The sequence below is a fragment of the Protopterus annectens genome, chromosome 4.part0 (assembly GCF_019279795.1).
Source record: "Protopterus annectens isolate FY-2018-M chromosome 4.part0, PAN1.0, whole genome shotgun sequence".
Taxonomy (NCBI): Eukaryota; Metazoa; Chordata; order Ceratodontiformes; family Protopteridae; genus Protopterus; species Protopterus annectens.
The window spans coordinates 926,743,860-926,771,698 of NC_056733.1; the positions used below are offsets into that span (position 1 = coordinate 926,743,860).

At 44.8% G+C, this 27,839-nt stretch overlaps 1 protein-coding gene across 1 annotated transcript in view; it reads right to left on the reverse strand.

Moving 5' to 3' along the window:
- GCN1 (GCN1 activator of EIF2AK4) overlaps positions 1-27,839 on the reverse strand; it is a gene marked incomplete in the record, with an annotated part of 2,100,248 nt that overhangs the window by 688,343 nt on the left and 1,384,066 nt on the right. Inside the window, 1 exon segment of the mRNA XM_044068902.1 lies at positions 24,283-24,479. Coding sequence (XP_043924837.1) covers positions 24,283-24,479 — 197 coding nt within the window.

Consider the following 27,839-nt stretch of genomic DNA (forward strand, 5'->3'; position numbering starts at 1 on the left):
TGTTTGCATAGATTTTGCTTTGTCTTCCAACTTCAGCACCTTTGCTGCTTTTACTCCAAACAAGCAGTCCTTATCCAAGGGTGCATCAAGTAATTTAGATTTGACATGATCAGGGAGAGGTTGTTCCTTCAGCTATGCATGTCTCCTAATGACAGATCCTGACACTGCTGCCCTGCTAGAGGCTTCTAGGGCATCATATCCACAGTGTAACGAGTGTTTGGACACTTGACAAGCAGAGTGCAGTAAATCTGCTAACTCTTTTGAATTGGCACAGTCAGGAAAGGTTGAAATCTTTTGTTTTACTAGTTCCAAAGAGTGTTGTTGATATTTTAACACGTGGAACCGACAGATGAGTGCTCTGATAGCTAAGGCTGCAGAGGTGTATATTTTTTTACCCCATCTGTCCAGAACTCTGAAATCCTTGTCAGAAGGAGTAGGATTCTTTGGAGAACTAGCCTTAGCTCCTCCTGGTCTCTGTGTAATGACCTCTGGGTCTGCAGCAGGATTTCTGTACAGGTATATCCGAGAATCCGGTACTCTGTAATACCAGACAGGTTTTCTGGGAGCAGGTAGGAGGGAGTCAGAGCTAAGCTGGATTCATGGAAGACATCCTCCACCACCTCTAAGATTGGGGGATGGCCCAGGGTCTGCGCTGGAGCAGGTCTAGAAACTCTTAGTCTTTTCTTAGACTGAGGGAAGTCCTGGGATTCCCAGGGGAAATGTTCCCTGAGGGTGTGAAGGGTTTCCGCAATGGAAAGTTCTGGTGGGGAGGCAGAAGGAATGGATTTTTCTGCATCTGAATCCTCATAAGCAGTCAGAGGTTGTTGTTCCTCTTCAAAATCTGAAGATAATTAGACTCCTCAGAATCCTGTTCTGTCAGTATTTCAGAAGAAAGGTCTCTTTTCCTTTTAGAAGTTGTGTCCTGACTACCACTGATAAGGGTGATAAGATCCTCTGCCATTTTAAGCATTTGAGCTTGGGGTGGTGGAGCAGGAGTAAAATGGTGGCTACAGGTAGATTTCCTAGCAGTGGCCTTGCTTCTTGGCCTAAGAGTATCCATGGGTCTGAGAGGAATGATAGTTGGATGAGAAGATGCCGTTTTTAAACTAAATTTGGTTGTGCGAAAAGCCTCCTCAGAAGCCGGTGGCTCCGGACCAAACTGAGGCAGAGACAACCAAAGGCTCGGAAGACTAAGATTTTTGTGGCATACCAGACTCCGAGAGGGTTTCTGTAGAGGCCTGCAAAGGTATTGGATTGAGCATCAGGGGCTGCAAAGACACCTCACTGAATTCCGGAGAACTGATGACCTTCTTAACAGTACAGTCGTCGGAAGGCTTAGCCTTGTGTTGTCTGTCTTTATCTTTATCCTTACAATTTTTCGGAATGTCTATGGATTGTTGGCTGACAGATGCCATTTCAGAATGCGAAGACAGAAGATGAAAATAACTGGTTACAATAAGAGCTCTACAATGAATGGTTCTTGCGTTAAAGAGGGCAGAGAACCAGTAACAGGGGAACGTCGTGATCTGGGCCTAAACAAGTGATGCAGTATGAATGGAAGTCTCAGTGTGGGATTTGCTTTCCACAGATGAGACAATTGTTAACTTTTTCAGACATCGGTTAGTGCAAGAAAAAAAGATCCCCATAGGATACTTAGCTTTAGACGTTTTCAGCTGTAATTCAAACTCTGGTAGTGACTGACTGGCACACTTGTGAACTGCTTCTGCTACAGGCTCCATGGAAAGAAAAACTGATGTAATGGCATCAATTGCCTTCCTTTATAGCACTGACGATCTGATGTCAGTCAGCAAGCGACAACAGCCGACGCAAAAAAACATTGACCTTGGTATTCGGGGCGGCTGAGGGCTACCACAGCAGGGAAAACCATAAGTGATGAGTGCAACAGTGAAGCACAAAGAACATCAATATTCACCACTTCATTACTTTGGAAGTTACCAGAACGAGACAGATCAGCAGACTAAGTTAAAGGACTGAACAACAGTGAAGTCGCTCTTCGCATTCTACCATGATGCATGCAATACAAACAGGAGGATACCTCCACTCGGGGGATATCTAGAGCTGTGGTACTCCGAACACAAACAGATTTCTGACTGTGGCTAATTACCATGCATTCATTCTCCAATTACCCACTTAACCCAGTACAGCATAACATGGGACCTGGAACCTTTCCCAGCCCACAATAAGGATTAGGCATGAAAATTCATCCTGAACTGAGCACCAACTCATTCGAGTCTGTACATGTACACCTACCCAAACACACACCCACCCACAATTAACTTAAGAGAATCACTAATTCAGCTACTGAAAGTCTCAGAGATGGGGAGAGAAAACTGAATCACCTGGAAAACAGACACTGCAAAGAAGGCAGTCCAGCTAAAACACCAGTGTTAACCAAAGTACCACAATGTGTCTCATCTATGGTGAATGGTACTTCAATAAATTCCCTCTGATGAACATCTAGGCTCAAACACAGAATTTCTGGGGTACAACACGTTAGGTATGCTCATTTCCCAACTAAGGGTCATTGGTACTGCGCACTTCAGCAGGATGTAGATTAGTATTGTGCAGTGTACTCCGTGTTAACAGTGATGGGATTCAAACCTTGCAAACAGCAGCTGGTGCTGGAGGTGTGTGTGTGTGTGTGTGTGTGTGTGTGTGTGTGTGTGTGTGTGTGTGTGTGTGTGTGAGAGAGAGAATAATGGCACTGGAACATTTGTTTAGGTGTATGACAGTTAGCACAGAGGATTAATGAGCTGTTAAACTGTTTCATGTGGTCCAGTGTTTACTTCGCTCAGCCTTTCATTGCATGTGTGACTCTGAGCTAATCACTTAACCAGACACCACTTCCAGGCTGAGTCTGAAAAGGTCCATGGATATCAGTGTTCTACCCTGGAAAAACAATACCTATAAAATAAATATAGTGGTACCTGATGGTGACAGAGAGATCTTTGTCTGTGGCAGGTCATGGGGTGATGGCGTTCTAGTCCTCCTATATGGTCGTGACTGATATTGTTTCCAATGCTACATTTGAAGGCGATGGTTCTGAAGTTCTCATGTGAGTGGCTATGTTGCAGTGGAGGTTGTTAGAAGGACTTGAGCTTCATCAGGAAGGGGAACTGAGGGAAGCTTCTTCATCTGAGGGTACACACCACAAGCGTGGGCCCTCAATCAAGCCTAAGACATGGCCCTGAGAAGTGAAACAGAGTTCTTCAGCTGTTTCTTCATGATGATTTTGTGGCCCACACTGATGAAGGGCTCAACAGTCAAATATTCCTAAACAGTAATGATGGCCTGTGATGTCACAGTTCTGAAGAGGCATTCTTTCATACTACCAGCTGTTAAAAGAACTAATTTTAAGCAATAGATAATGTTTGATGTAGGGCAGATGCTAAATAGCAAAGACACGCAAACAACCAAGCCACAACTGCATCTATATAAAGCACATTTTTTAGCCCAAAGACGAAAAAAAAAAGTTTAATTATAAAGCAAACCGGTTAGCAAAAAGGTTAACAATCCCAAATTACTCATTGTAATGAGATCAAGTGTGACCTAATAATAAAATAAAGCATGAGTGACCTCACAAATATTAATTACTGTATGCATGTCTTCAGAAGTAAACACCTCTACAAGTAGACTTATTAGTGATATTACATATTCAATAACATATACATTCTTACGGAGATAGGTACTGATGAGGGAAACCTTCCCCATGGGTCTGCAACCAGGATATCCATCAATTAAACTCTCGCTCTCTTAAAAGCCGTTTTGACTGGAGACACATGCACCCCTCTGGTGGCAAACAAACCGATATCACACACCGTTTAGGTATGTCGGAACCCCAAGCCCTGTACATCACCAGCTATTCCGCTGTAATGGATAACAGACAGCCGAAGCACAGTTCACAAGTTTGGTACATTTTATTATAGTAGCACTGGACTCATGGGCTCCTTTTTTAAATAAATACAACCACCTTCAAAGAAAATAAACTTTAATGATTAGAATTAAGCGCTTTCGTCCATGTTACATGGATTTCTTCAGAATCTGAACAGGGACAGTTTTATTTATTTGAAAAAGGGGTCCGTGGCTCCAGTGCAATTATTTTTTATTTGTTAGTCGTGTTTTTATTGCATTTTGACAACTTTTATTGATACAATTTAGTAAAGTAACAAAGTAAACAAAACCAAAAACTTCAGTTGGTATGAATAAACCATACATTCTTACAGTTCATTTGAGGGTGTGGATGGTGGGGTGGAATTTTCCCGATTGATGAATCAGGAGATCTGGAGATGGGTCCAGAATCCATGGTTCCTCCAAAAGGAAGGGCCACAGGAAGGGAAACCAGACTTGGCGAGGCCAGTAAGGAGCGATGAGGATCAGGGTACTCCTCTGAGGATCAGGGTACTCCTCAACTGTTTTACTTTCTGTATTACCTTTGGAATGAGAGGAAAAGGTGGGAAGGCATAAAGGAGTCCTGGGGTCCAATCATGGACTAGAGCATCCCTGGGTGACATCCCCGGACTGAGGGCAAAGTAGCTGCTGCATTTGGTGGTCAGGTGAGTGGCGAATAGGTCACAGCAAGGCTGGCCCCATCTGTAAAAGATCTCTTTCACAACTTTTGGATTCAGGGACCACTCGTGAGGCAACAGAATTGCTCGGCTGAGTTTGTCTGCTATTACGTTGGATTTCCCCAGGATATGTGTTACTATCAGGAAGCGTTGAGTATCCATCACCCATTTCCAAATTCTTAAGGCCTCTCTGCAAAGCGGGTAAGATTTGGTTCCCCCTTGCTTGTTTATGTACCACACAACAGACATGTTGTCTGAATCTCAATTGTCCCGGTGGGAAGGGAGCTGTGAAATGCTTGCAAGTCATACAGCACCGCTCTCATCTCCAGAACAATGATGTGCAAGTGTTTCTTGTGGTTCTGCCAAGTACTTTGGACTGTCATTCCCAGATAATACCCCCCACACACACACACACACACACACACACCCCTATATGGGAAGTGTCCGTGGTCAAAACTGCTTTCTCTTGGGGAGGAACAAGTGGACGACCTAGGAGAAGTTATTCTGTGTGCAACCACCATGTCAGATCCTTTTTGCAGGTGTTTGTTATAAAAATCTGGTGAGACAATGGAAGGTCTTGCATCATCGACCATTGGGCAAATACCAGCCACTGAAGTATCCTCATGTATAGACGAGCAAGAGGAACTAAAAGGATGGAGGAAGCCATAGTCCCTAGGACTTGAAGGACTACCCTGGCCTGAACTTTGTGGCTGTTTAGCAAGGATTTGACTTGATTGCGTAGAGACTCTACTCTCTCTCTGGTGTTAGTCTTGCTGACATGGTAGTTGTGCCTATTTCTGAGCCTAAGAATACACTGTGCTGCGAGGGAGATGACTGACTTTTTTAGGTTGACAGTGATGCCTAGACTGGTGCACAAGGATAGAGTCTCATCCCTGGTTCTGATGAGTTGATGCTTGGTGGTAGCAGTGAGGAGCCAGTCGTCTAGGTACGGAAACACATGGAATCCTTGACGTCTCAGGTGAGCTGTTACCACTGCCATGTAATTGGTAAAGACTCAGGGAGCTGTAGTGAGACCAAAGGGCAGTGTTCTGAACTGAAAATGACTGGATCCCAGCCGGAAGCGGAAGTGTCTCCTGGAGCGCCTGTCCATTTTAATGTGGTAGCACACATCCTGGAGATCGACTGAGCACATCCAATTACCTTCCCTGATAAAGGGAAATATCGACTACAGACTGACCATTTGGAACTTCGATTTCTTTACATGTTTGTTGAGCCTGCTGAGATCTAGGATTGATCTCCAGTCCCCTGTCTTTTTTGGAACTAAAAAGAATCGAGAATAAGTTCCGGATCCTACTTGCTCTGCGGGAACTTCTTGGATGACTCATTTTTGCAGCAACGAGATGACCTCTGATGTTGCACAGTCTAATTGGATGGGTGGCACGTCTGGTAGAGACCGGTTTGTTGGGGGTTTGGAAACAAAAAGAATCAGGTAACCTCCGGATATTATGGTGTGTACCCAAAGATCTTGGGAGATGGTCAGCCAGGTGCTTGGGTACAGCGATAGACGACCCCCGACTGCCCCCAGAGATGGACAGTCAGGCAACCCCTCAGGGGCAATGGAAGGGACAATTAGAGAAAGTTTCCTGTCTCCCTGATGTTGCGGACCTGCTCTACCGCGAGGGTGGTGTCTTCCATTATATCCTCCCCTTCTGCCTATAGGGGAGTGTTGACCTTGTGTCTGAGGGAAACCTTTTTGGGATTTACGGAGCCACATTTTCCCTCCTGTATTACCCTTGGGATAGTGTCTAGATGGGAGGGAGAAACGGACTTAGATGGCAGATAAGGTTTTCCCTTCCTGCTCGCACTTAGTCAAAGTCTCTTTCACGTGGGGTCCAAAAAGAGATGAACTATCAAAGGTGACATTAGTGAAGGAAGACTTGAAGGACTCCGTAAAATTACAAAGACGCATCCAAGAATGTCTCCTGAGGGATATTCCTGCTGCGGCTGCCCTATTCCCTCCATCTGCCATGTACGATATCAGCCTCATGGAGGAGTTAGCCATGGAAGCAAGGCTGGAGAGCTGCACAGAAACCTTAGCCATGGAACCCGGAACTACTGAACCCTGGAGGGTGTCTCCTAACTCTTTCAGGAGATCCCCCTGAAGACAAGTAAAATGAGTAAGGTAATTCAGCGATCTTAGTGTAAATGCTGCTGAAGAAAAAGTACGCTTCCTGTACCTATCCATCGTCCTGGACTCCTTTTTAGGAGGATGGATATTAGAAGACGTCTCGGATAACTCCTTCTTGGTGGCCGCTGCTACCACCATAGCATCAACAGGAACTCCCTTACTAAGAAAAGTTTTGTCCTCAGGTGCTGTCATGAACTTATTTGGCCTCCTTGGGACAGGCTCCACTGAATCTGGAGAGATCCAGGCTTTCCCCGATATCACCCCCCAAGAGTTGGTCATAAGGCGGTGTCACCCAGGAGGTGGAAGGTCTGGAACCAAAGGCCTCAAGATACACTGATTCATCCTCAGTAGGGTTAGAGGTCTTCCAATCACCCCCATGTCTAAGGATTTCTAGGATGTCAGAAAAAGAGACATCCTCAGAGGAAAATCTAGGAGACCTTCTGATTCCTCTAAATCAGTGTCTGACGTGACAGACTCAGGTGAGTCGACAGGCTTCCTCTAACACAGCCTCTTCAGAGGGGAGCTCTGTAGTGGGATAATCTGGGGAGATCTCGGAAAAGGGGACACCTCCAATGGGGGCTACTTGGGCCTCTGGCTTCCTATGCTGTGGGGGTGGCAGGGGGGAAGAGGTTGCTGCCTGCTGCTGGTGGGACACAGGTTCAAATTATATGGCTTTAGCAGAAGATGAAGCCTTCTCTATAGCTTTGAAAGCCTTCCCCCCTCGCTCCGAAGACTTCTGCTCGAGGGAACGGATGGCTGACTCCTAGCAAGGGGGAATGGCTCTGAAGCAGAAGTGGGAGCAGAGCTGAGTCGAGCCAAGGCTCCGAGAGGGAGGGTCGGTTCTGAAGAGAACCCAGGGTGACTGTCCCCCCCCCCCTCAGAGTCGACTCGAGAGCGTCAGCTCCCAGATCACTCGGCCCCAGACTGAGCCATTAAGGATAGAGTAATTGGCTCTGAGGAAGCAGGTTGAATCTCCGGAGCCGACGGGTCCAAGACAGAAGAACCTGAAGTAATAGGCTCCAATAGCGAAGCAGTCGGGGGAGGAACAGTGGTCGGTAAGGGGGTCTGCTCCGAAACCTTTGGATCTGGAGGGGCCAATTTTCTTGCCAAAGCTGGATCCAAAAGCAACCTCTTCACCAACTGTTGAGATGAGGAGACTGAATGCACCGAAATGGACGAAGATGAATCTGAACCAGAACATCTGGGCTCCGACACTTTGGTCTTTTTTGTCGGCTCCAAAGCTGCGCCGAAGATTTTCTCTTAGAGGATTTTGGAGCTGCCTAACAAATTCCAGCTGTTTCTGGAAGGAACTGGTCATGAGACCCCTATCTATGAGTTTTCTCTTTCCTTTGTTTAAAACTCTGGTGCTAAATGTGTGGCAAAAAGTGCAGGGCTCCTGCAAATGGGCTTCACCAAGGCAGTACATGCACCTGGTGTGAGAGACATTTTCTGCTCACATCTATCACACTTCTTAAACCTTGAACGGTGATGATCCTTATGCTACCTATCCTTATCCTTAGACATTCCTCTAACAGGAATAGAGTAGCTGGATAAACAACAACCAATACAACACCAAATACTAACTACAGTTTTATATATATATATATATATATATATATATATATATATATATATATATACACAGATATATATATCTATATATCTATATATATATATATATATATATATATATATATATATATATATATATATATATATATATATATAGATATATATATAGATATATATATATATATATAGATATATATATATATATAAAGGAGGGGGGAGTATCAATATTCGTCAAAGATACCCACACCTCCAGGTTGGTGGCACAGCACGAAGCATCAGAGACTATCCATGTGCAACTAACAGTGGGTAAAACTGCCTTCCAGTTTACAGCCTGCTACAGACCACCCTCCCAAACCCAGGAACCCCACTCGGCCTTCCAGAGAACATTGGAAAATATAAAGTTCTCTCCAAACACCATTATATTGGGCAACTTCAACTACCCAAACATAGACTGGGAGCATTACTTTAGCTCCAACACCCTAGCCCAAAGGTTCCTAGAATTTATAAACTCAAATGCTATGGAACAACTTGTTACCACTCCCACAAGAGGGGAAAACATACTGGACCTGATCATCACCAACATGGGGACTCTATGCTCCAGACCAGAAGTGTATCCCTCACTGGTAAGATCAGACCATAAACTAATCTCACTGGATATTCACATCCCAACCCCACTCACTGCCCAGAAAACCACAGTGGAAAACTTCTCTAAAGCAAATTTCACACTCCTCAAAACCGAGGTGGAATCCTTCAAAGCCCCCAAGCCTGTGGAAAATATGGCCCAGACCGCAGAATCCTTTATAAACGCATTCTATGAACACTTTCAGGAATGCATGGATCATCCAATCCCAAATAAAACCAAGACCCAATCCTCCAAAGGCAGACGTCCTGTCTGGTGGACCCCAGCCATAAACAAACTATACAATAGAAGGAGGAAGATACTACATGATAGAGCAAAATCCCAAAAAGGGAAGGCATCTCTGATCAGTATTAGTAAAAAACTGCGGGCACTCATAAAACCGTCTAAGGCCAGCTTTGAGAGAAAAATTGCACAGGACACTAAGGATAATCACAAGGCTTTCTTTAGTTATGTTAGGAACCTGGGTGGGAATTCCCATATATGCTCAGAATTAGTCCAAAATGACAAAAAATACATCGAACCCACAGACATTGCCAACATTCTAGCTGACAGGCTCAACGCAAACTTCTCCCCCCCCCCCTCCCCACCAAAAGGGCAAATATCTATCCCAGCAGAGTGCTGCCCCCCTGACATCTCAGATGCTCAGGTAAGAGCCGCCCTCTCCAAAGCAAAAAACACAGCATCAATGGGACCAGACATTGTCCCGGGCTGCGTCCTACATGAACTCCAAGAAGAGCTAAACCCAAACATAAAACTACTGTTCAATTTCAGCCTTACTACAGGATATGTACCCAAAGAGTGGCATACAGCAACAGTGGTCCCTCTCCACAAAGGTGGTGCCTCAACGGATCCTGGAAACTATCGCCCCATAAGCCTGACTAGCTTGGTCTGCAAAGCTATGGAAAGGATCATCATGGACCTCATAAATAAACACATTGGGGACCTACAGACACTGGCTCCTACCCAGTTCGGCTTTGTTAAGAGCAGATCCTGCCTCTTAAACCTGGTCGATTTCTTTGAAACAGTCACCAAGGCCATTGACGAGGGGAAGGTGGTCCACACAGCCTACCTGGACCTCGCAAAAGCCTTCGATACAATACCCCACTCGGGCATTATAGATAAGCTCACCAGCTTAAATATAAACCCCTATGTCACTAGATGGGTTGCAAACTGGCTCAAGGACAGAACCCACGTGGTTAGAATTGCTGGAGCCATGTCAGACTCCAAACCAGTTACAAGTGGCGTTCCCACAGGGCTCAGTCCTGGGACCTCTCTTGTTCAGTATATATTTCTCGGAGGTACAGGCCAACACGGAAGGACTGTGGCTGACCAAGTTCACAGATGACTGCAAACTGGGTGCCATAATCGACTCTCCAGCAGACACAAGCATCCTCCAAAAGGGCCTCATAGGAACAGATAACTGGTGCCAGAGCCATGGCCTCAAGCTAAATGCCAAAAAGTGTATAGTCATCCCCTTTGGCAAAAACAAAGTGCCCACAAATTACCACATAGGTGGTAATCCATTAAGTACAGAAGAAGTAATTCGAGACCTGGAGACCCAAGTTGATAGCAATCTCTCATTTGACAACCACGTGGCCAAAGTGGTTAGAAAAACATTTTATATAGCCCACCTAATCATGAAGGGATTCGCATCTAGATCAGGGGAGGTCATCGTGCCTCTTTACTCATCAGGCCCATAATTGAGTACAATGCCCCTTTTGGGATGTACCTTACCAGACACCTGCAGCAACTGGAAAGACCCCCAAAAGTACCTCACCAAGAGGATCAAAGGGCTCAAACAGATGCCATATGTTGCTCGGTTAAAGAAACTCCAGCTCTACTCAGTGGCATACCGCCTGCTTAGAGGCTATCTGTGCCTGACGTATAAAGCCATGTCCAACCCGGAATTAATGGAGATGCTGCACCTCAGAAAATCCAAATCCCATCGAGCTACGTGCTCGAGAGACTTGAACCTCAGCACTGAAATAAATAGGACATGCTGGGGGGACAGATTCATAACCCAGAGGCTCCCTTCACTCTGGAATAAAATCCCAGTCCAGGTTAGGCAGAGTCCCTCAATGACTCTCTTCAAGAGGAATCTTGATGAGTGGATGGGAGATCGTAGGTTTACCCCGGGTATCACTGTTAGACAGAGGCACAGTATACTAACCTCGAAAAAGGGCATAGCAAAATTAATTTAAAATGGGTGGCGAAAGCGAAACACACTCTGGCTAGGCTTATAAATGCCTTAGCGCAGATAGCCTAGTATGAACCTATGAACCTATATATATATATATATATATATATATATATATATATATATATAGATATACATATAGATATATATATATATATATATATATATATATATATATATATATATATATATATATATATATATATATATATAGACAGATATATACACACACACACAGACACACACACAGACACACACAGAGGGAGGAAAGGCCCTTTAACTTAAACGGCCTGTAACAGTCCTTTGGGGAGGAATAGGGGTCGGAAACTCTCAAAAAACAGTCACACAAGAGACAAAAAATATATAGAGTATATAAGAGATAGAAAATTCAGGAAAAAAGACTATTTAGCAAACAAAGTTTTACTTAGCCAATGAGCCAACTAAGACACAACCTCAAAGCTTTTGCGGCAAACGAGATCTGGGGAATTGCTGTAAGGCACTATGGGATAGGGGCTAGCCTCGAGCCAATAAAAGCTCTTGACCTTTAGTATCGGCCGAGTTGGAGCCGAATATCTGCTCCAAACCCATCCAACAGGAATTACGGCAAGACAGGACTACATAACATCCCAAAACTTCAGTTGGTATGAATAAACCATACATTCTTAAAGTTCATTCGTGTCTCCACCTCTAGCAAAAAGTACAGTTGTATACACTTACCATAAATGTAGATGTTCGAGTGTATTCACTGTTGCAGTCATCACATCTGGGTAGATTCCCAAAGCTGAAGAAAAGAGAGGAGGCAGTCAAGAAAACTAGGGGCTTGGCTAGGATGCCCTGCAAGACTGCAGAGTCAAACCACACCCTGGATTTGGAGAAGAGGGGCAGGTGGGTAATGTTTAGTAAAAGTATGAACAGATGTTCAGGTGGCAGCCTCTAGGATGTCCCTGGTGGGGACTCCTCTGAGGAAAGCTGCAGAGGTAGAGGCTGCTCTGGTGGAGTGTGTCCTGACCCCCTTGGGGGTAGGCTTACCATGCTGTTTGTAGCAGAAATGGATGTAGTGTGCTCTCCATTTGGAAATGGTTTGCTTGGAGATGACTCTGCCTTTTGCCACTGTAGCAAAGCTAACCAGCAATTGATCAGACTTTCTGAAGGATGTAGTCCTGTCCAGATAGTATCTGAGCTGTCTGTGCACATCTAGAGAGTGAAAAACCCTTTCCCCCTTGTTCTGGGGATTAGGAAAGAAGGTGGGCAAATGAATGGATTGGTTCAGAGCCACACTGGACAGCACCTTGGGCATGAAGGATGGGTTAGTTCTGAGGGATACCCTGTCTGCATGGAGGACGATGAAGGGTTCCACAGCCATGACTGCCTGCAGCTCAGAGACTCTTCTGGCTGAAGTGATGGCCAGAAGAAATGCCGTCTTCCAGGAGAGAAATTTTAGCTCTGAAGAAGCTGGTTTGAAAGGGGGCAGGGTGAGCTTTTCTAATACAAAGTTAAGGTCCCAAGCTGGTGTTGGTGCCCTTCTGGGTGGCCTCAAGTCGCTAGCCCCTCTTATCCTTTGATCAAATGGTGCGAGAAAAGAGGCTGCTCAGCAGGAAAATGAGCAGAGACAGTGGAGGCATGAATTTTTAGAGAGGAGAAAGAGAGGCCACTGTGTAGTAGGTCAGCTAAGTAATCCAGGATAAGAGGGAGGGAGGACTGTGCCGTATTGGCTCCCTTAGCCTGAATCCAGATGCAGAACTTTTTCCATTTATCAACATAAGACTTTCTGGTGCTAGGACATCTGGCCTCACAGATAACATCCAGAACCTGTATAATGAGGATGGCAGATTGGCTCGGGGTTAATGAATAAGCCAAGCTGCCAAACTGACTGTCTGCAATTGGGGATGCATAAGTTCCCCTTCCCTCTAGATCAGGAGGTTTGGAATCTGAGGAAGATGCCATGGGGGGTAGCAAGGACAGGCTGCGAAGCAAGGCGTACCAGTGCGGTCAGGGCCAGTCTGGAGCTATAAGAATGGTCCCCCTTGGTTTTTCCTCCCTTATTTTGAGCAGTACCCAGAGGATGAGAGGTAGGGGAGGAAAGGCATAGACCAATAGATTGACCCAGGGGAATTACAGCAAGCCATAGGTTCATAGGTAGGTACTAAGCTATCTGCCCAAAGGCATTTATAAGCCTAGCAAGAATGTGTTGGCTTTCGCCGCCACCTTAGATTAGTTCTCTGTGCCTCTGTCCAGCACAGCCACTAAAGTGATCCCACGGGGTAAACTTTCTGCTTCCCATCCACTCGTCATGGTTTCTTTTGAAGAGTGTTAGCGAACAGCTCTGCCTAATGTAGATTAGAATCTTGTTCCAAAGCATGGGAAGTCTCTGGGACAGGAATTTATCCCTCCAGCATGCCCTACTTATTGTTGTGGTGACGTTTAGATCCCTAGAGCGTGTGGCTCGAGGGGATAAGATTTTCTTTAGGCAGAGCATGTCCATCAATTCTGGGTTGGACATGGCCTTGTATGTCAGGCAGAGATCACCTCTGAGTAGGTGGTATGCAACAGAGTACAGCTGGAGTTTCTTCAGTCGAGCTGCATAGGGCATCTGTTTGAGGCCAATGATCCTCTTGGTGAGGTACGTCTGTGGTCTTTCCAGCTGTTGCAGGTGTCTTGTAAGGTACATCTCAAATGGGGCGTTGTACTCTATGATGGGTCTGATGAGCAGAGAGGCACAATGACCTCTTTTGATCTGGATGCAAAATGTTTTCTGATTAGGTGGGCCACGTAAAAGGATTTTCTAACCCCTTTGGCAATATGATTATCAAAGATGAGATTACAATCTACTTGGGTCCCCAAATCCCTTATGTCTTCCATATTTAGGGGACTACCACCTATGTGGTAGTTTGTGAGTACTTTGTTTTGTTCCAAAGGGGATGACTATGCACTTTTTGGCATTTAGCTTGAGGCCATGATTTTGACACTAGGTATCCGTCTCAGTGAGACCCTTTTGGAGGATGTCTGTGTCAGCCGCAGAGTCAATTATAGCCCCTAGTTTGCAGTCGTCTGCAAACTTGGTCAGCCATAGTCTTCCTGTGCTTGCCTGTACCTATAAGAAGTATATGCCGAACAGGAGGGGTCCTAGGACTGAGCCCTGGGGAATGCCACTTGTAACCGGTTTAGAGTCGGACCTAGCTCCCGCAACTCTCACCATGTGGGTTATGTTCGTTAGCCAGTTGGCAACCCATCTTGTGACGTAGGGGTTTAAGTTTATGCTGGTGAGCTTGTCTATAATACCAGAATGGGGAATGGTGTCGAAGACCTTTGCGAGGTCTAGGTATGCTGTGTGTACCCACCTTTCCCTCGTCTATAGCCTTAGTAACTGTCTCAAAGAAGTCCACTAGGTTTAGGAGGCATGATCGGCCCTTAAAGCCGAAATGGGTAGGGTCCAGTGTTTGGAGGTTCCCAATGTCTCTGTTAATGAGTTCCATGATGATGCGCTCCATAGCCTTGCAGACCAAGCTAGTCAGGCTTATAGGGCGATAGTTCCTGGGGTCTGTTGTGGCTCCACTTTTGTGGAGGGGAATAACCGTTGCTGTGTGCCACTCTATGGGTACGTAGCCTGTGGAGAAGCTGAGTTTGAACAGTGTGTTTAGGTGAGGGGTTAGTTCATCTTTGAGCTTGTGTAGGACGCAGCCTGGGACACCATCCGGTCCCACTGATGGTGTGTTTTTGGCTTTGGAGAGGGCTGTTTTAACCCGAGTGTCTGTGATTTCAGGGACGCTACATTCTTCTGGTATGGTTATGGATCCTTTTGGGGTGAGAGGGGGGTGAAGTTTGTGCTGAACCTGTCTGCCAGGATGTTGGCGATATCGGTCGGTTCAGTGTATTTTGTGCCATTCTGCACCAACTCCGAGCAGATCTGAACATTGCCACTTAGATTCTTGACATAGCTAAAGAATGCCTTGTGGTTATCTTTGGAGTCCTTGGCAATTTTTCTTTCGAAGCTCACCTTGGATGATTTTATGAGGGATCGTAGTTTCTTGCGGACACCGATCAGGGATGTCTTCCCTTCTTGGGATTTTACTCTTTTCTGTGCTAGTTTCCTCCTTCTATTGTATAGCTGGTTTATGGCAGGAGTCCTTTTCTTGGAGGAGAGTGTCTTGGTTTTGCTTGGGATAGAACGATCCATGCATTCTTGTAGGTGCCCGTAGAATGTGTTAGTAAAGGATTTTGCAGCTTGGACAGCATTATCCTTTAGCATGGGGGCTGTGAAACTTTCCACCTCGGTCTTAAGTAACGTGAAGTTTGCTTTTGAAAAGTTTTTCATGGTGGTTTCCTTGTCCCGAGGTGGGGGCGGAATGTGGATATCCAAAGTGATTTGTTTATGGTCAGATCTAACCAGAGAGGGGTTGACCTCTGGTGTGGAACACCGGTCGCCCATTTTGGTGATGACCAGGTCCAATATGTTGTCACCTCTGGTGGGAGTGTTGACCAGTTGAACCAGGGTGTTTGAGTTTATAAATTCTAGGAAATGTTGGGCAAGGGAGTTAGTACTTGAGTAGTTCTCCCAGTTAATGTTTGGGTAATTGAAATCACCCAATATTAGGGTGCTTGGTAGGACCTTTAGGTTTCCCAGTGTTTCCAGAAATGCGGAATGGGGGTCCTCGGACATGATGGGTGATCTGTAGCAAGCTACAATATGAACTGTAGTTTTGCCCGGTGTTAGTTGCACGTGGATGATCTCTGAAGCATAGTGCTGTGCCACTAACCTGGAGGTGTGGGTGTCATTGATGAATATGGATACACCCCCTTCCTTTTGTATTTCGGTCTGGGTTCTGTGGCCGAAATGTATGGTATGAGTTGTAGCCTGGTAGTTCTGGGGTGCTCTCTGGAGCCTTAAACCAGGTTTCTGTTACTGCACATATATCGATTTTCTCCATACTGAGGACTGCCTCGAGTGCGTGCATTTGGAGGTTTAGACTTCTGGCACTGAGTAGCATTACCATCGTTTTTTTTGTTACTTGTGCTATTTACAGCTGTGGGTTTGTGTTTTGAGCCTTGCCTAAAAATGGCACTATGGGGGTGGCAAAAGCCTTGGCCAGTATTCGAAAGCCCAAGGGTGACAGGTACAAGCCGTCTCTAGCGAAGCAGCGTGGTTTGTTGAGCATGTCATCCCAGGCAGACAGACACTGGATCCCCTTTGAATGACACCAGAAACTTAACCAATTGTTGAACTTGAGATTTTATTTCTTTATACCGTAGTATCATTCTTGGTGAGGGCAGGATGCTACTCAGGGTCATACCAGCTTGGGCTATGTGATCGGAGAGTTCTTCCATGTCTCTTTTATTGTAGTCCAGGGAGGTATGGCTCAGGTCATTCACACCAACATGGACAATGACAGAGTCATATTTGTAATTGTTCTGGAGTAACCTGAGTGCTTGTGTTATGTGGCGAATCTTGGCACCAGACAGGCAGCTAACAGTAACCTTCTCCAGCCTAGTGAGTGGGACATCAGTGTGCCTGACTATAGAATCACCTATGCTGGGTATGTTATTTTACCTTAAGGGCTGTGATTGCATGGCACATTGGTTTTGTGAAGTATGCGTTTCATGGTTTGTGTTGAGGCGTGGAGGTTGCTTGGATGTCTACGTTGGAGGTCTCTATTGCTTTTGCAGATTTTTATTTAGAGCCTCTGATTACGTTTTCATGTATCTATGTGTGTTTTTTGCCAGTGCTAGTTTAATGGGTCTATGTGAGATTGGTGGCGTGATGCAAGTATTTCCCTTCTCCTCTTGACTGTCTGATCCAGTCTTGGGTTGAGAGAGCTTAGCCTCCAGTTTGGCTGTATAATTGCATCTCTCACATGTCACCTGGGCCCACTCTTGTTTGGCATCTACTTTTCCGAAGTACAAGCAAACACAGGAGGGTTATGGCTGACAAAGTTTGCAGATGACTGCAAACTGGGCGCCATAGTAGAAAACACATCTGACACAGATATCCTTCAGAAGGGTCTCACAGAAACGGATAACTGGTGCCAGAGCCATGGCCTAAAGTTAAATGCCAAAAAATGCATAGTCATACCCTTCGGGAAAAACAAGGTTACCCCTAGCTACCAAATAGGTGGCAATCCACTGAGCACAGAAGAAGTTATCAGGGACCTGGGGACCCAGGTTGATAGTAGTCTGTCATTCGACACCCATGTAGCTAAAGTAGTTAGGAAGACCTTCTACATTGCCCACCTTATCATGAAGGATTCTCATCTAGATCAAGGGAGGTCATAGTCTCCCTATACTCATCACTCATCAGACCAATGATTGAGTACAATGCCCCATTCGGAATGTATCTGACCCGACACTTGCAGCAGCTGGAGAGGCCACAAAGTTCCTCACCAAAAGGATAAAGGGTCTCAAACATCTGTCCTATGCTGCCCGACTGAAAGAACTCCAGCTCTATTCAGTCGCCACCGCTTGCTCAGAGGTGACCTTTGCCTAACATACAAGGCCATGTCAAACCCAGATTTGATGAATATGCTTCACCTCAAAAATCTAGATCCGTCAGAGCCACAAGGCGGAGACTTAAACCTCGACACGGCTATTAATAGGACGTGCTGGAGGGATAGATTCATCACCCAAAGACTCCCTATGCTGTGGAATAAAATCCCGGTATATGTGAGGCAGAGCACCTCGCTGGCCTTGTTCAAAAGAAATCTTGACCAATGGATGGGAGATCGCAGATATACCCCAGGGATTACCTCAGTGTCACTGCTCGACAGAGGCACAGCAAAATAATGGGTATAGTTCCCCATACTAAAGGGGTGGCGTAAGCCACAAAACTATGGGCTAGGCTTGTAAATGCCCTCGGGCAGATAGCCTAGTATGAACCTATGAACCTATGTATTAGTGTTTGGTGGTAGGAGGAGAGGGTTGTCTGTGTACATGAGGCAGTTGTAACATTGCCTCAAAATGCCCAGATTCACCAGTTGGACTGGAGAGTACACCTAAAACTGCCCCTTGGACATGCCTGGATAGGTACAGTGAACTGTTTTACTGGATGGCTGGTAAGGCCGGAATAGAGAGCCTTGTCCTTCTGTACAATACAGGAGGGTCTAGTGCTAGGGTTTATAAGTGCTTGCTATGAGTTTTGAGCAAGTGCCGGGCTGAGAAATGAATGGCTTGAGTGCCTAAGTTGAAAGTTTGTCTAGTTCCAGGGAAAAATTGAAAAGGAGACTTTGTGGAGCTGGGAATAGTTATACCCTAGCTAACCAGCACTGCCTGGCATGCGAAACCGGGGAAATGCAGTATTTATAGCAGGGAAATGAAACAGATAGAAATCAGCCCAAAATGGTCAATAATCTACTAATTTCTGGGCTGAAACCACTCCTCTGGGGACAGATAGGCTCAAGCTCCCCTCTCTCTCACAGGTGAGCAGAGAAACTTCCTTCTATTCAAGTAAAGTATGAGCAACAGAGATTTATAACACAGCTCTGAACTCAGCACTAACCTGAAAACTGCACTATACTAGCTTAGAAAGGCGGGAAACGAGGATATATGTATATATATCCCCCCCCCCCCGAAAATAAAGCAGATACAATCAAAAAAACACTTTAAATGCACAGAAAAGGATACTTATTGTTATATATCACAGATCAGAGTTGTAGTCAATGCCCCTAGTAATAAAGTAGGAAGAAACACAAATACAGTAAAAGGAGATTAATAAAGTGCAATTTTTTTTTATATATACAAAACAGAAAACGAATAAACTGAACAAGTTACCCAATTAACCAGAAAAAAAGCTCAAAACTGAGCCCTGTTCCAGCAGTCTTCAATTAGACAAGTTCTAACTGCACACTCTTGCTACTAGGGTGCGGGGGAACCTTTTCCAAAAAAAAGCTGGCCTGGATCAGTGCTCAAGTTATACATACAAAGCTATGCAGTGATGCTCCCTGGTGCAGAATTTGCTGAGCTGATGGTTGGTGTGGGAGGCAAATAGGTCAACCTTCAGGGTTCCCCATTTCTGAGTTATTAGGGTGAAGGCACTTCTGTTGAGTTGCCACTCAAGATTTCTGCTAAATTGGTCTGCCAGAGATTTGAGAGCCTGGTAGGAATTGTGCTTACAGGTGTAGCTGCACGGCAGAGGCCGTGTGCCAAAGGGTCACAGCCAGCCTGCATACAGGGTAGGAGTGAGTCCCTCCCTGCCTGTTGATGTACCACATCACAGGGGTGTTGTCTGTCCTGATCAGTAGAGCCCCTGGAAGGGAAGGGGCTTGAGAGCCATCAAGGCGTGCTGCACAGCCGTCATCTCTTTTTGACTGGTGTGCAGGGGGATTTGCTGTGGGCTCCATTGGTCCTGTATGCATCTGCCGTCCAGGTGGGCACACTAAGCCTAGTCTGATGCATCTGTGGTGAGGATCTGGGTGGCGGGGGGTGGGGAGAAAGGAGTTCCCTTGTTGTGGGAGCATGCTGTTGCCACCCAAAGAAAGTCTTTTCTGAGGCAAGGAATTATAGGTAGAAGAGTTTCCAGGTCTTGAGAGTGTTGGCACCAAAGTCTCTTTAGGTACCACTGAAGTTCCCTCATATGCAGTCTGGCATATGGAATGAGTAGTATGCAAGATGCCATGAACTCCAGAGCTTGCAGGATCTTCCTTGCAGTTAGCTGGGGTCTGGTGGCTAGTTGAGAGAAGTAGGCTGTCAGGAAAATTTGTTTCTCTGGAGTAAGGTATGCCATCTGGGAAGCTGTATCCAGACTCGCTCCCAGGAAGATTATCCTTTGGGTGGGCACCTGTTTGGATTTCTTTTCTTGATTGTGTACCCTAGGGAGGTTAGTAGGGTCTTTACAAAGGCCAGGTGCTTGAGCAGCTTCTCCTGGCTGTCTGCCTGAATAAGGCAGTCTAAGTAGGGGTAAATCTGAATTGTTCTTTGTCTGCTAAAGACAAAGGCCGGAGCCAGATATTTTGTGAAAACTCGCAGTAGATAATCCAAAGGGAAGCGCAGAGAACTGAAAGTGTTGAGATCCTGCCCTGAAGCGTAGGTGTGTCCTGCATGATTCCCTGATAGGAATGTGGAGGTAAGCCTCTTTTAGATCTAGGGTAGCTAGCCAAATGTCCTTGGAGAGCATGAGTAGCAGCTGCTGGAGGGTGAGCATTTTGAATTTTGGGATCACCAGGAAGGTGTTCAGAATGGATAGACTGAAGATGGGATGCCACGTGCCCTCTTTTCTGGGCACCAGAAAAAGTCTGGAGTAGAAACTTTGGCCTAACTGTTCTGCAGGAACGTGCTCTACTGCCCTCATAGAGAACAGACAAAGGATTTGCTTTTGAGCCTCTGCCCAATGACTTGGTGATAAATCTGGGAACCCTTTTGGGGTTGGAAGGGTGTGGAAGGAAATTTTGTATCCTTCAGACACAATGTTCAGAACACAGTGATCCTTGGTAATGGTGGCCCAGGTGCTTGAGTGAAAGGAGAGTTTTCCTCGTAGGAATAAGTGAAGGTGGGCAGAGGGAGGAGGTGGAGGAAGTGAGTCATTGTGAGTTCTTACCATAAGGGGGTGGCTTAGAACTCCCTGGTTTTGAAGTAGAGGTAGTCCACTGCTTAGATCTCTGCATTCCCTGGGGCTGCTGTCTGGGGGGGGGGGGGGGTTGCTTCCACAGGGCCTAGGCTGGGCCGGTTTACTGGGAGCAGAAACGGACCAGTGTTTGGAGGGACAATGCCTGCTGAACCTAGGGGGCTGGACCTGCAAGAAATCCTTTATTGTTTGCATCGATTTTGCTTTTTCTTCCTTTTTTAAAACCTCTTCTGTCTTAGTGCCAAATAAATTATCTTTGTGCAAAGGGGCATCCAACAATTTAGATTTAACATGATCTGGCAGGGGCTGTTCCTTAAGCCATGCATGCCTTCTAATGACAGATCCAGTGACTGCTGCCCTGCAAGAAACTTCTAGGGCGTTGAAGCTACAGTGCAAGGTGTGTTTAGTTGCTTGACTTGCAGAATGGATCAACTCTTGTAAATCTTTAGATTCTGCCCAAGCAGGAAAGGAAGACATTTTCTGTTTAAGGAGTTCCAAGGTATGTTGCTGAAATTTCTGCATATGGAACTGGCAATTTAGTGCCCTGATAGCAACAGTAGCTGAGATGTATACTTTCTTAACCTATCTGTCCAATGCTCGGGAATCCCTGTTTGAGGGGGTGGGATTCTTAGAAGAGGTTGCTTTAATACCTCTTGGCCCTTGAGAAATGACCTCAGGGTCAGCTGTAGGATTTTTAAAAAGATATTTGTGAGAGTCAGGGACTTTATAGTACCGGTCTGGTTTTCTGGGAGCAGGAAGAAGGGCATCAGGAGTTAAGCTGGATTTGAGGAAAACATCCTCCACAACATCCAGGACTGGGGGGGGGTGGCAAAGGGTCTGTGTTGTGAAATTCCCTGTGTCTCTTTTTAGACAGAGGGTAGTCCTGCCTCTCATATTGGAAATGCTCCCTTAGGGTATTATGCAGGGTTTCCCAAAGTAAAAATCCTCTGGGGAAGAGGCTGAAGGAATGGAATCCTCTGCATCAGAATCCTCATAACTGGAGAGGGGTTGCATGTCTTCATATACAGATGCATCAGATTCATCTTACTCTTGTTCAGACAAAACTACAGGGAACAGATCTCTTTTCCTTTTGGAGGAGATAGCTTGGCTTCCTCTGATCAGCATAAGGTCTCCCGCCATTTTAAGCATTTGAGATTAAGGCAAGGTAGCAGGCGCCTGAGTGTGCATCGTCTGTTTCTTGTGCGAGGTTTGTACCCTGGGCCTAAGAAACTCGGTAGTTTTTAGAAAGAATGGTAGTCGTGAAAGAAGACTGTTTGCGTCGAGATTCAGTAGTGCAAAGGACTTCCTTGGAAGCCGGTGTCTGCTCAGCAGCTCCAGACCCATCCAAGGTTGAGACGACTACAGGATCCTTAGTCAAAGAAGAGTTTGGCGGCATACCGGACTCCGAAAGGGTCTAGGTAATGGCCTGCGAATCAAGAGAAGCGGGCATCAGAGGCTGTGAAAGCACCACATTGAGTACCGGAGAGCTGACAACTAGCTTAACGGAAGCATCATCGGTAGGTTTGGACCTGTGCCATCTTGTCTCTGTCTTTATCTTTACTTTTTTTTTTGGAAGATCTGCTGTTGGATGGCTTACCGAAGTCATATCGGAATTAGAAGACTGTAAGTGAAAATATCTGGCTACAATAAGGGTCCGACAATGGAGAGTTCTGGCATTGAACAATGCACAAAAGCGACAACGAGGGACGTTGTGGTCTGGGCCTAAATAAGTGACGCAGTAAGAGTGTAAGTCTCGGTGTGGTATTTGTTTTCCACAGGCAAGACAATTATTAACTTTTTCTGACATCTGTTAGTGCAAGAAAAAAGGACCCCCAACAGGGTACTTAGCTTTAAATGACTTCACCTTCAATTTGATAGACGAAAACTCATGTAGCGGCCAATCGGCATTTGTGCGAACTGCTTCTGCTTTGAGCTCCACGGCAAGAAAGACTGATGTAATGGCGTCGGCTGCCTTACTTTTTACTACTGATGACCTGACTTCAGTGCCCAAGCAACAGCAACCGATGCAGACATACTAAGTCTATGGTATTCGGGCCAGCCGAGGGCTACCCTGACAGGGATAACCCAAATGTGATGACTGCAACAGTGAAATGCAAAGAACATAGTTTTACAAGCTCCAGATAAATCTAAGTCTTTTTTCACTAAGGTCTTTCAAGAATTAAGTGTTTTGAAGTTGGACACCAACTCCTCCGTAATGAAAGGTGCAAAAGAACAGCAGCAGCAAGTGACTGACAAGACACGCCTCTCCTTTGTACATTTCCTTCAGAACACTGGCAGGAAAACTGAGCCCTGCAGTATCCACTACATCAAGGGGAAGCAAACACTGGATATAATGCTTTAACAGCTCTCAGGCCTAAGGTTTGGGCAGCCTGTACGGTTTAAAAGTTTCTCCTTTCTGAAACCCTTCTTGAGTCATATGGTTACCAGCTCACAGCTCATACATAAATGCAGGCGGGATCCTCCTGATCGTACTTAAATCTGAGATTACCTACTTAATCTGTCTTCCTGAAGGACATTCTCATAGAACGTTTTTTGTTTGGAGATTTCTCGCAGTCTTATCCTGTCCATGTAGATTTCCATCTGACAGACCATCTAGCAATAGCAAACTGTTTTCAAACCATTCATACCAGCGGGGACTCCAGGAAAGCTTCACATTCTCTCCAAATATGTTTAACTTTTAAAGCAACACAAGGCTACAAAAAGAACATGGACTCCACAAATCACTGTTGTTCAGTGGAAACAGGCCACTTTCTCAATTAAGTCCTGACAGCAAGCAACAACTAAGAATTTGAAAGATGTAATGGGATTTTAAGTGAAATATACTGTATTTTTGTTAACATCCACAAGTGTTCCACTTTTACTTGTTTTACTAAAGAATGTCTTTCAAAGTCTGAACTAAAACTAGCTTTTCTTTTGATGAATAACTTCATATAATCCATAAGCAAAACAGGGAGATCCAAATTTGTTGCAAGAAAAAACTCAGTAAAGGAAAATTTGCTCTTGCAGTTTATGGACATGTTTGTATACAGTGAGTGAATCAGGGATTGTCAAGCAGAAGATAGTGGGCCCAAAGATATCTACCAAAACTCCTGGGCCAAGTACCATGGGATTGTTCAATGAACCTTTTCTGCTATGGTAAGACAATCTTTTCAGATGTAGTTCATTTGACTGATCAACCAGATTGTCGAAACTCACATGGCAAAGATCACAAGGCTGACAACTTAGTTTGATCAACTACAAGAAACCAAACAAGACAAACAATGTTTTGGCAGGGGGACAAGCAACCCTGCACCCCTATAGCCTCTGCTAATTTTATATCTATACACAAAATCTGAGATCGCACTACAGTGGGGAAAGGGCAAATTCCCCGATACTCAATTCACCTCAATCTCGGTCAGAACAGTTCGACAAACTAAACTGTTGCCCATTTAGGTTCTGATAATCTGGTTTGTCGATCAAATGAAGGGAACCCATTTAACCCCATACTTGCCAGGGTTATTTCTAGGGGGTTACTAAAGCACTATGCAATATTATTGAAGTAGTTTATCTGGAAAGAAAATGAAGACTCACCTTAAGAATGCAGGGTATTATTGGTCCAACATAGGAAGTGAACTGATCTCCGAATGTCATTGGCAGGTAAATGAACATCATTATGTAGCCATCACGTACATGAGGAGCAATGTCCACCTTACTTGCTGTGTGCACAATATCAGGCATGAGCTTCTCTAGTTTCTCCTCCCCAAGCCCTGCCATAACCTCTGCCAGCCCTGAAATGAGAAACAGCAGACAGTCATTAGGTATTGCCATAGTCTGCCCTGTAACAGCAAATGTTATACAGGATTTGTCAAGCTACGCATTGTAAAAACAGTAGCAGACAAGTCTGTGCATTCATCCTTACACCAAGAAATAACCAGAAGACTTCACGTTCAACCACACAAACACCAGCAGCAGGTGCTCAAGGGTGAACACTCATCCTCCTTACAAAGGAAGAGGTTGTACAGTCATCCTCACAAACATCAGGAAGTGTGTTCAGGTTTAGACATCAGTCTATAACAGAAAGTAAACTGGCTACATCTTCATCTACACAAACGTCATTAACATACACTCAGTCTGGACACTTATCTAAAACAAAGACAAAACAGAAGGCTGCTCTCTCATCCTCCTTACAAAGAAAGAGATTGTACATTCATCCCCACAAATGTTAGTGACATGCACTCAAGTCCAAACATCCGTCTACAACAGAAAGTAAACAGAGGACTACACATTCATCCATGTAAATGTCAGAGACATACTAAGTCTGGATGTTCATCTAAAACAAAGAAATCAGAAGTCTGCACATTCATCCCAACAGATGCCAGCGGCATGTGTTCAAGGCCACACATTCATCTCCACGGATGCCAGCAGCATAAGTTCAAGGCCGCACATTCATCCCCACGGACGCCAACGGCATGTGTTCAAGGCCACACATTCATCCCCAGAGACACCAGTGGCATGTGTTCAAGGCCACACATTCATCCTCACGGACACCAATGGCATGTGTTCAAGGCTGTCCATTCACCTCTACAGATGCCAGCGGCACATGTTCTTGGCAGCACATTTATCCCCACAGATGCCACAGCATGTATTCAAGGCTGCACATTCACCCCTATGGATGCCAGCGACATGTGTTCAAGGCTGCACATTCACCCCTACAGATGCCAGTGGCATGTGTCCAAGGCTGTACCTCCATCAATAACAAAGTAAACAGAAAGCTGCACTTCATTCACACGAACGCCAGTGACATAGGCCCAGTCTGAAACAGAAGGCTGCTCATTTATTCAACAAACACAAGTGACGTACAATAAAGTCAGCACATTCACATACAATAAAAACTAAATAGGAGGATGTACATTCAGCCTCATGAATGCCAGCAACACATGTCCACTGGATATTAATGTAAAACAAAGAAAACACAAAAGGGTGTACAATCATCTCCCCAAACTCCAGCAGCATATGGTCAAGTCTGAAGATTCATTAAAAACAAAGAAAACAAAAGGCTGTATACATTCAGTTCTACAAATACTAGAAGCCTATACTGAAATCGGTGCATTCCTCTGCAGAGACTACGCAGGAAGGAGTCTTTACATTCAGCACCAGCAGAACAAACCAAATCCTTTACTTTCCTTGTTACAATAGCAAAGAGCAACCCTGAAGTTGTATATTCATCCGTGTGAACAAAGAACTTCCAAGTAACTGTGCCCTTGTAGATTCACCCCTGCAACTACACAGACTTTGACACTTATCCCTAATGCAGAGCACAGTAAACAAGGGCTGCATGCTCATTCCTACACCAGTGTACAAATCTGAACATTCATAATTGTGCACGCTAAACAGTGGACTGTGCATTCAGCCCTGTCATAGCATTTTAAACAGTGTAAACAACAGCCCCTACATTTCTCATAAAGCAACAATTAGAAGAAACTGTTCATGCAACTCAGAATTACAAACCTGTACATTCAGTCCTGCGGTACAAAAAACACTCACAGCTGTCTGCCTATAAATCTAACCTACAACTAATTCATTTACATGGCGTTCTTGACACCTTGCTTACCAGCCTGATTAACCTAAAATATTTAAGAAACTTATTCTTTTGGTTTTATCTGTACTTTCTGAACATTGATCCACAATATGGAACTTTATAAACTCTCCTAATAGTCTAAACGCAGATACGAAATCCTAAAGGCTGAACAGAAACTCATTTGTATGTACTACTATGCACTTTTGTATTACTACACACTAACTCTGAGATTATCCCAGTTATTCTAACCAAGTTTAATACAACTATCGACTACGGGATGTTTAAGGACAATCTGTAACTGAATGGGATAGGTTGATTTGAGCACAAAAATGGGAACTACCCAGGCGTAAAATGACATTCAAGGTCAGCGAGCCTCATACTTGAAACAATGTACCGATTAAGCTATTTATATTGCTCTTCACGTCAGCTTTCAGACATTGTTACATTCTGAGAGAAAATGTTTCTTCACTGCAATGTTTTCACACTAGCAGATGCCGATTATACAGTAAATAATAATGTTGTCTGTTTTATTTCATTCTTAGTGACAGTCAACTGAGATGACTGCATTCTCAACCAGCTTACTGTAATGTCACCTACATTTCTGACACAAAATATTTTTATTCCACTCTGCTTTATTTTTAATTTGCATATTGCAGTCCTGCATTATTATTGGTACCATAAGATGTAAAATACATTTAAGTATTACTGTATATAACTTTTAGTTATGTACTTACCATAACTTTGGATGTATGGGATCCATCTCGCCTACATTCATGACAGATGGGTTCGGAGCCGATCCATCGGCTCCGACTCGGCAACTTATATACTAGCACGAAGTCTCTCATTGGCTGGGCTACACCCTATCCCAGGATGCACTACACCTGCTTCCCCAGATCTTGTTTGTTCGCTTTCATACACTCATGTAAACACAGAGACACTACAAGTCACTATAACCAACTAAAGTTCTTCAAGAAAGAACGGCAAGAAAAAGTGACTACAGCTCCTCTAAATCCAAATGGCAGGGGGAAGGAGGGTGGGTACTTATGAATGTAGGCGAGATGGATCCCATACATCCAAAGTTATGGTAAGTACATAACTAAAAGATGTAATGGGATCCTATCTCGCCTACATTCATGACAGATGGGACAGCGTCCCTAGCACCTACATCCCGGGTGGCTCATTGGAACACACTCCTGAGAACCGTGGAACCAAAGGAAGCTCTGCCTCGAGAAACCACATCCAACTTGTAATGAGAAATAAAAGTGTGCGGAGAAGTCCAGGTTGCCGCAGCACAAATATCATCTATGGATAACTTGGGTGAAAAGCTACGAAGTAGCCATTGCCCTGGTAGAATGAGCCTTGACTGGAAAGGGAAGGTCTTTATTGGCCTGTGAATAAACAAAAGTGATACAATCTTTAATCCATTTTGATATGGAGGCTTTTGATACTGGTTGACCCAATTTGTTCGCTGCAAAAGAAACAAACAATTGACTTGATTTTCGCGTTTGAGCGGTTCTATTCAAATAAAAACGTAACTGTCTATGTACGTCCAATTGATGCAAAGTATATT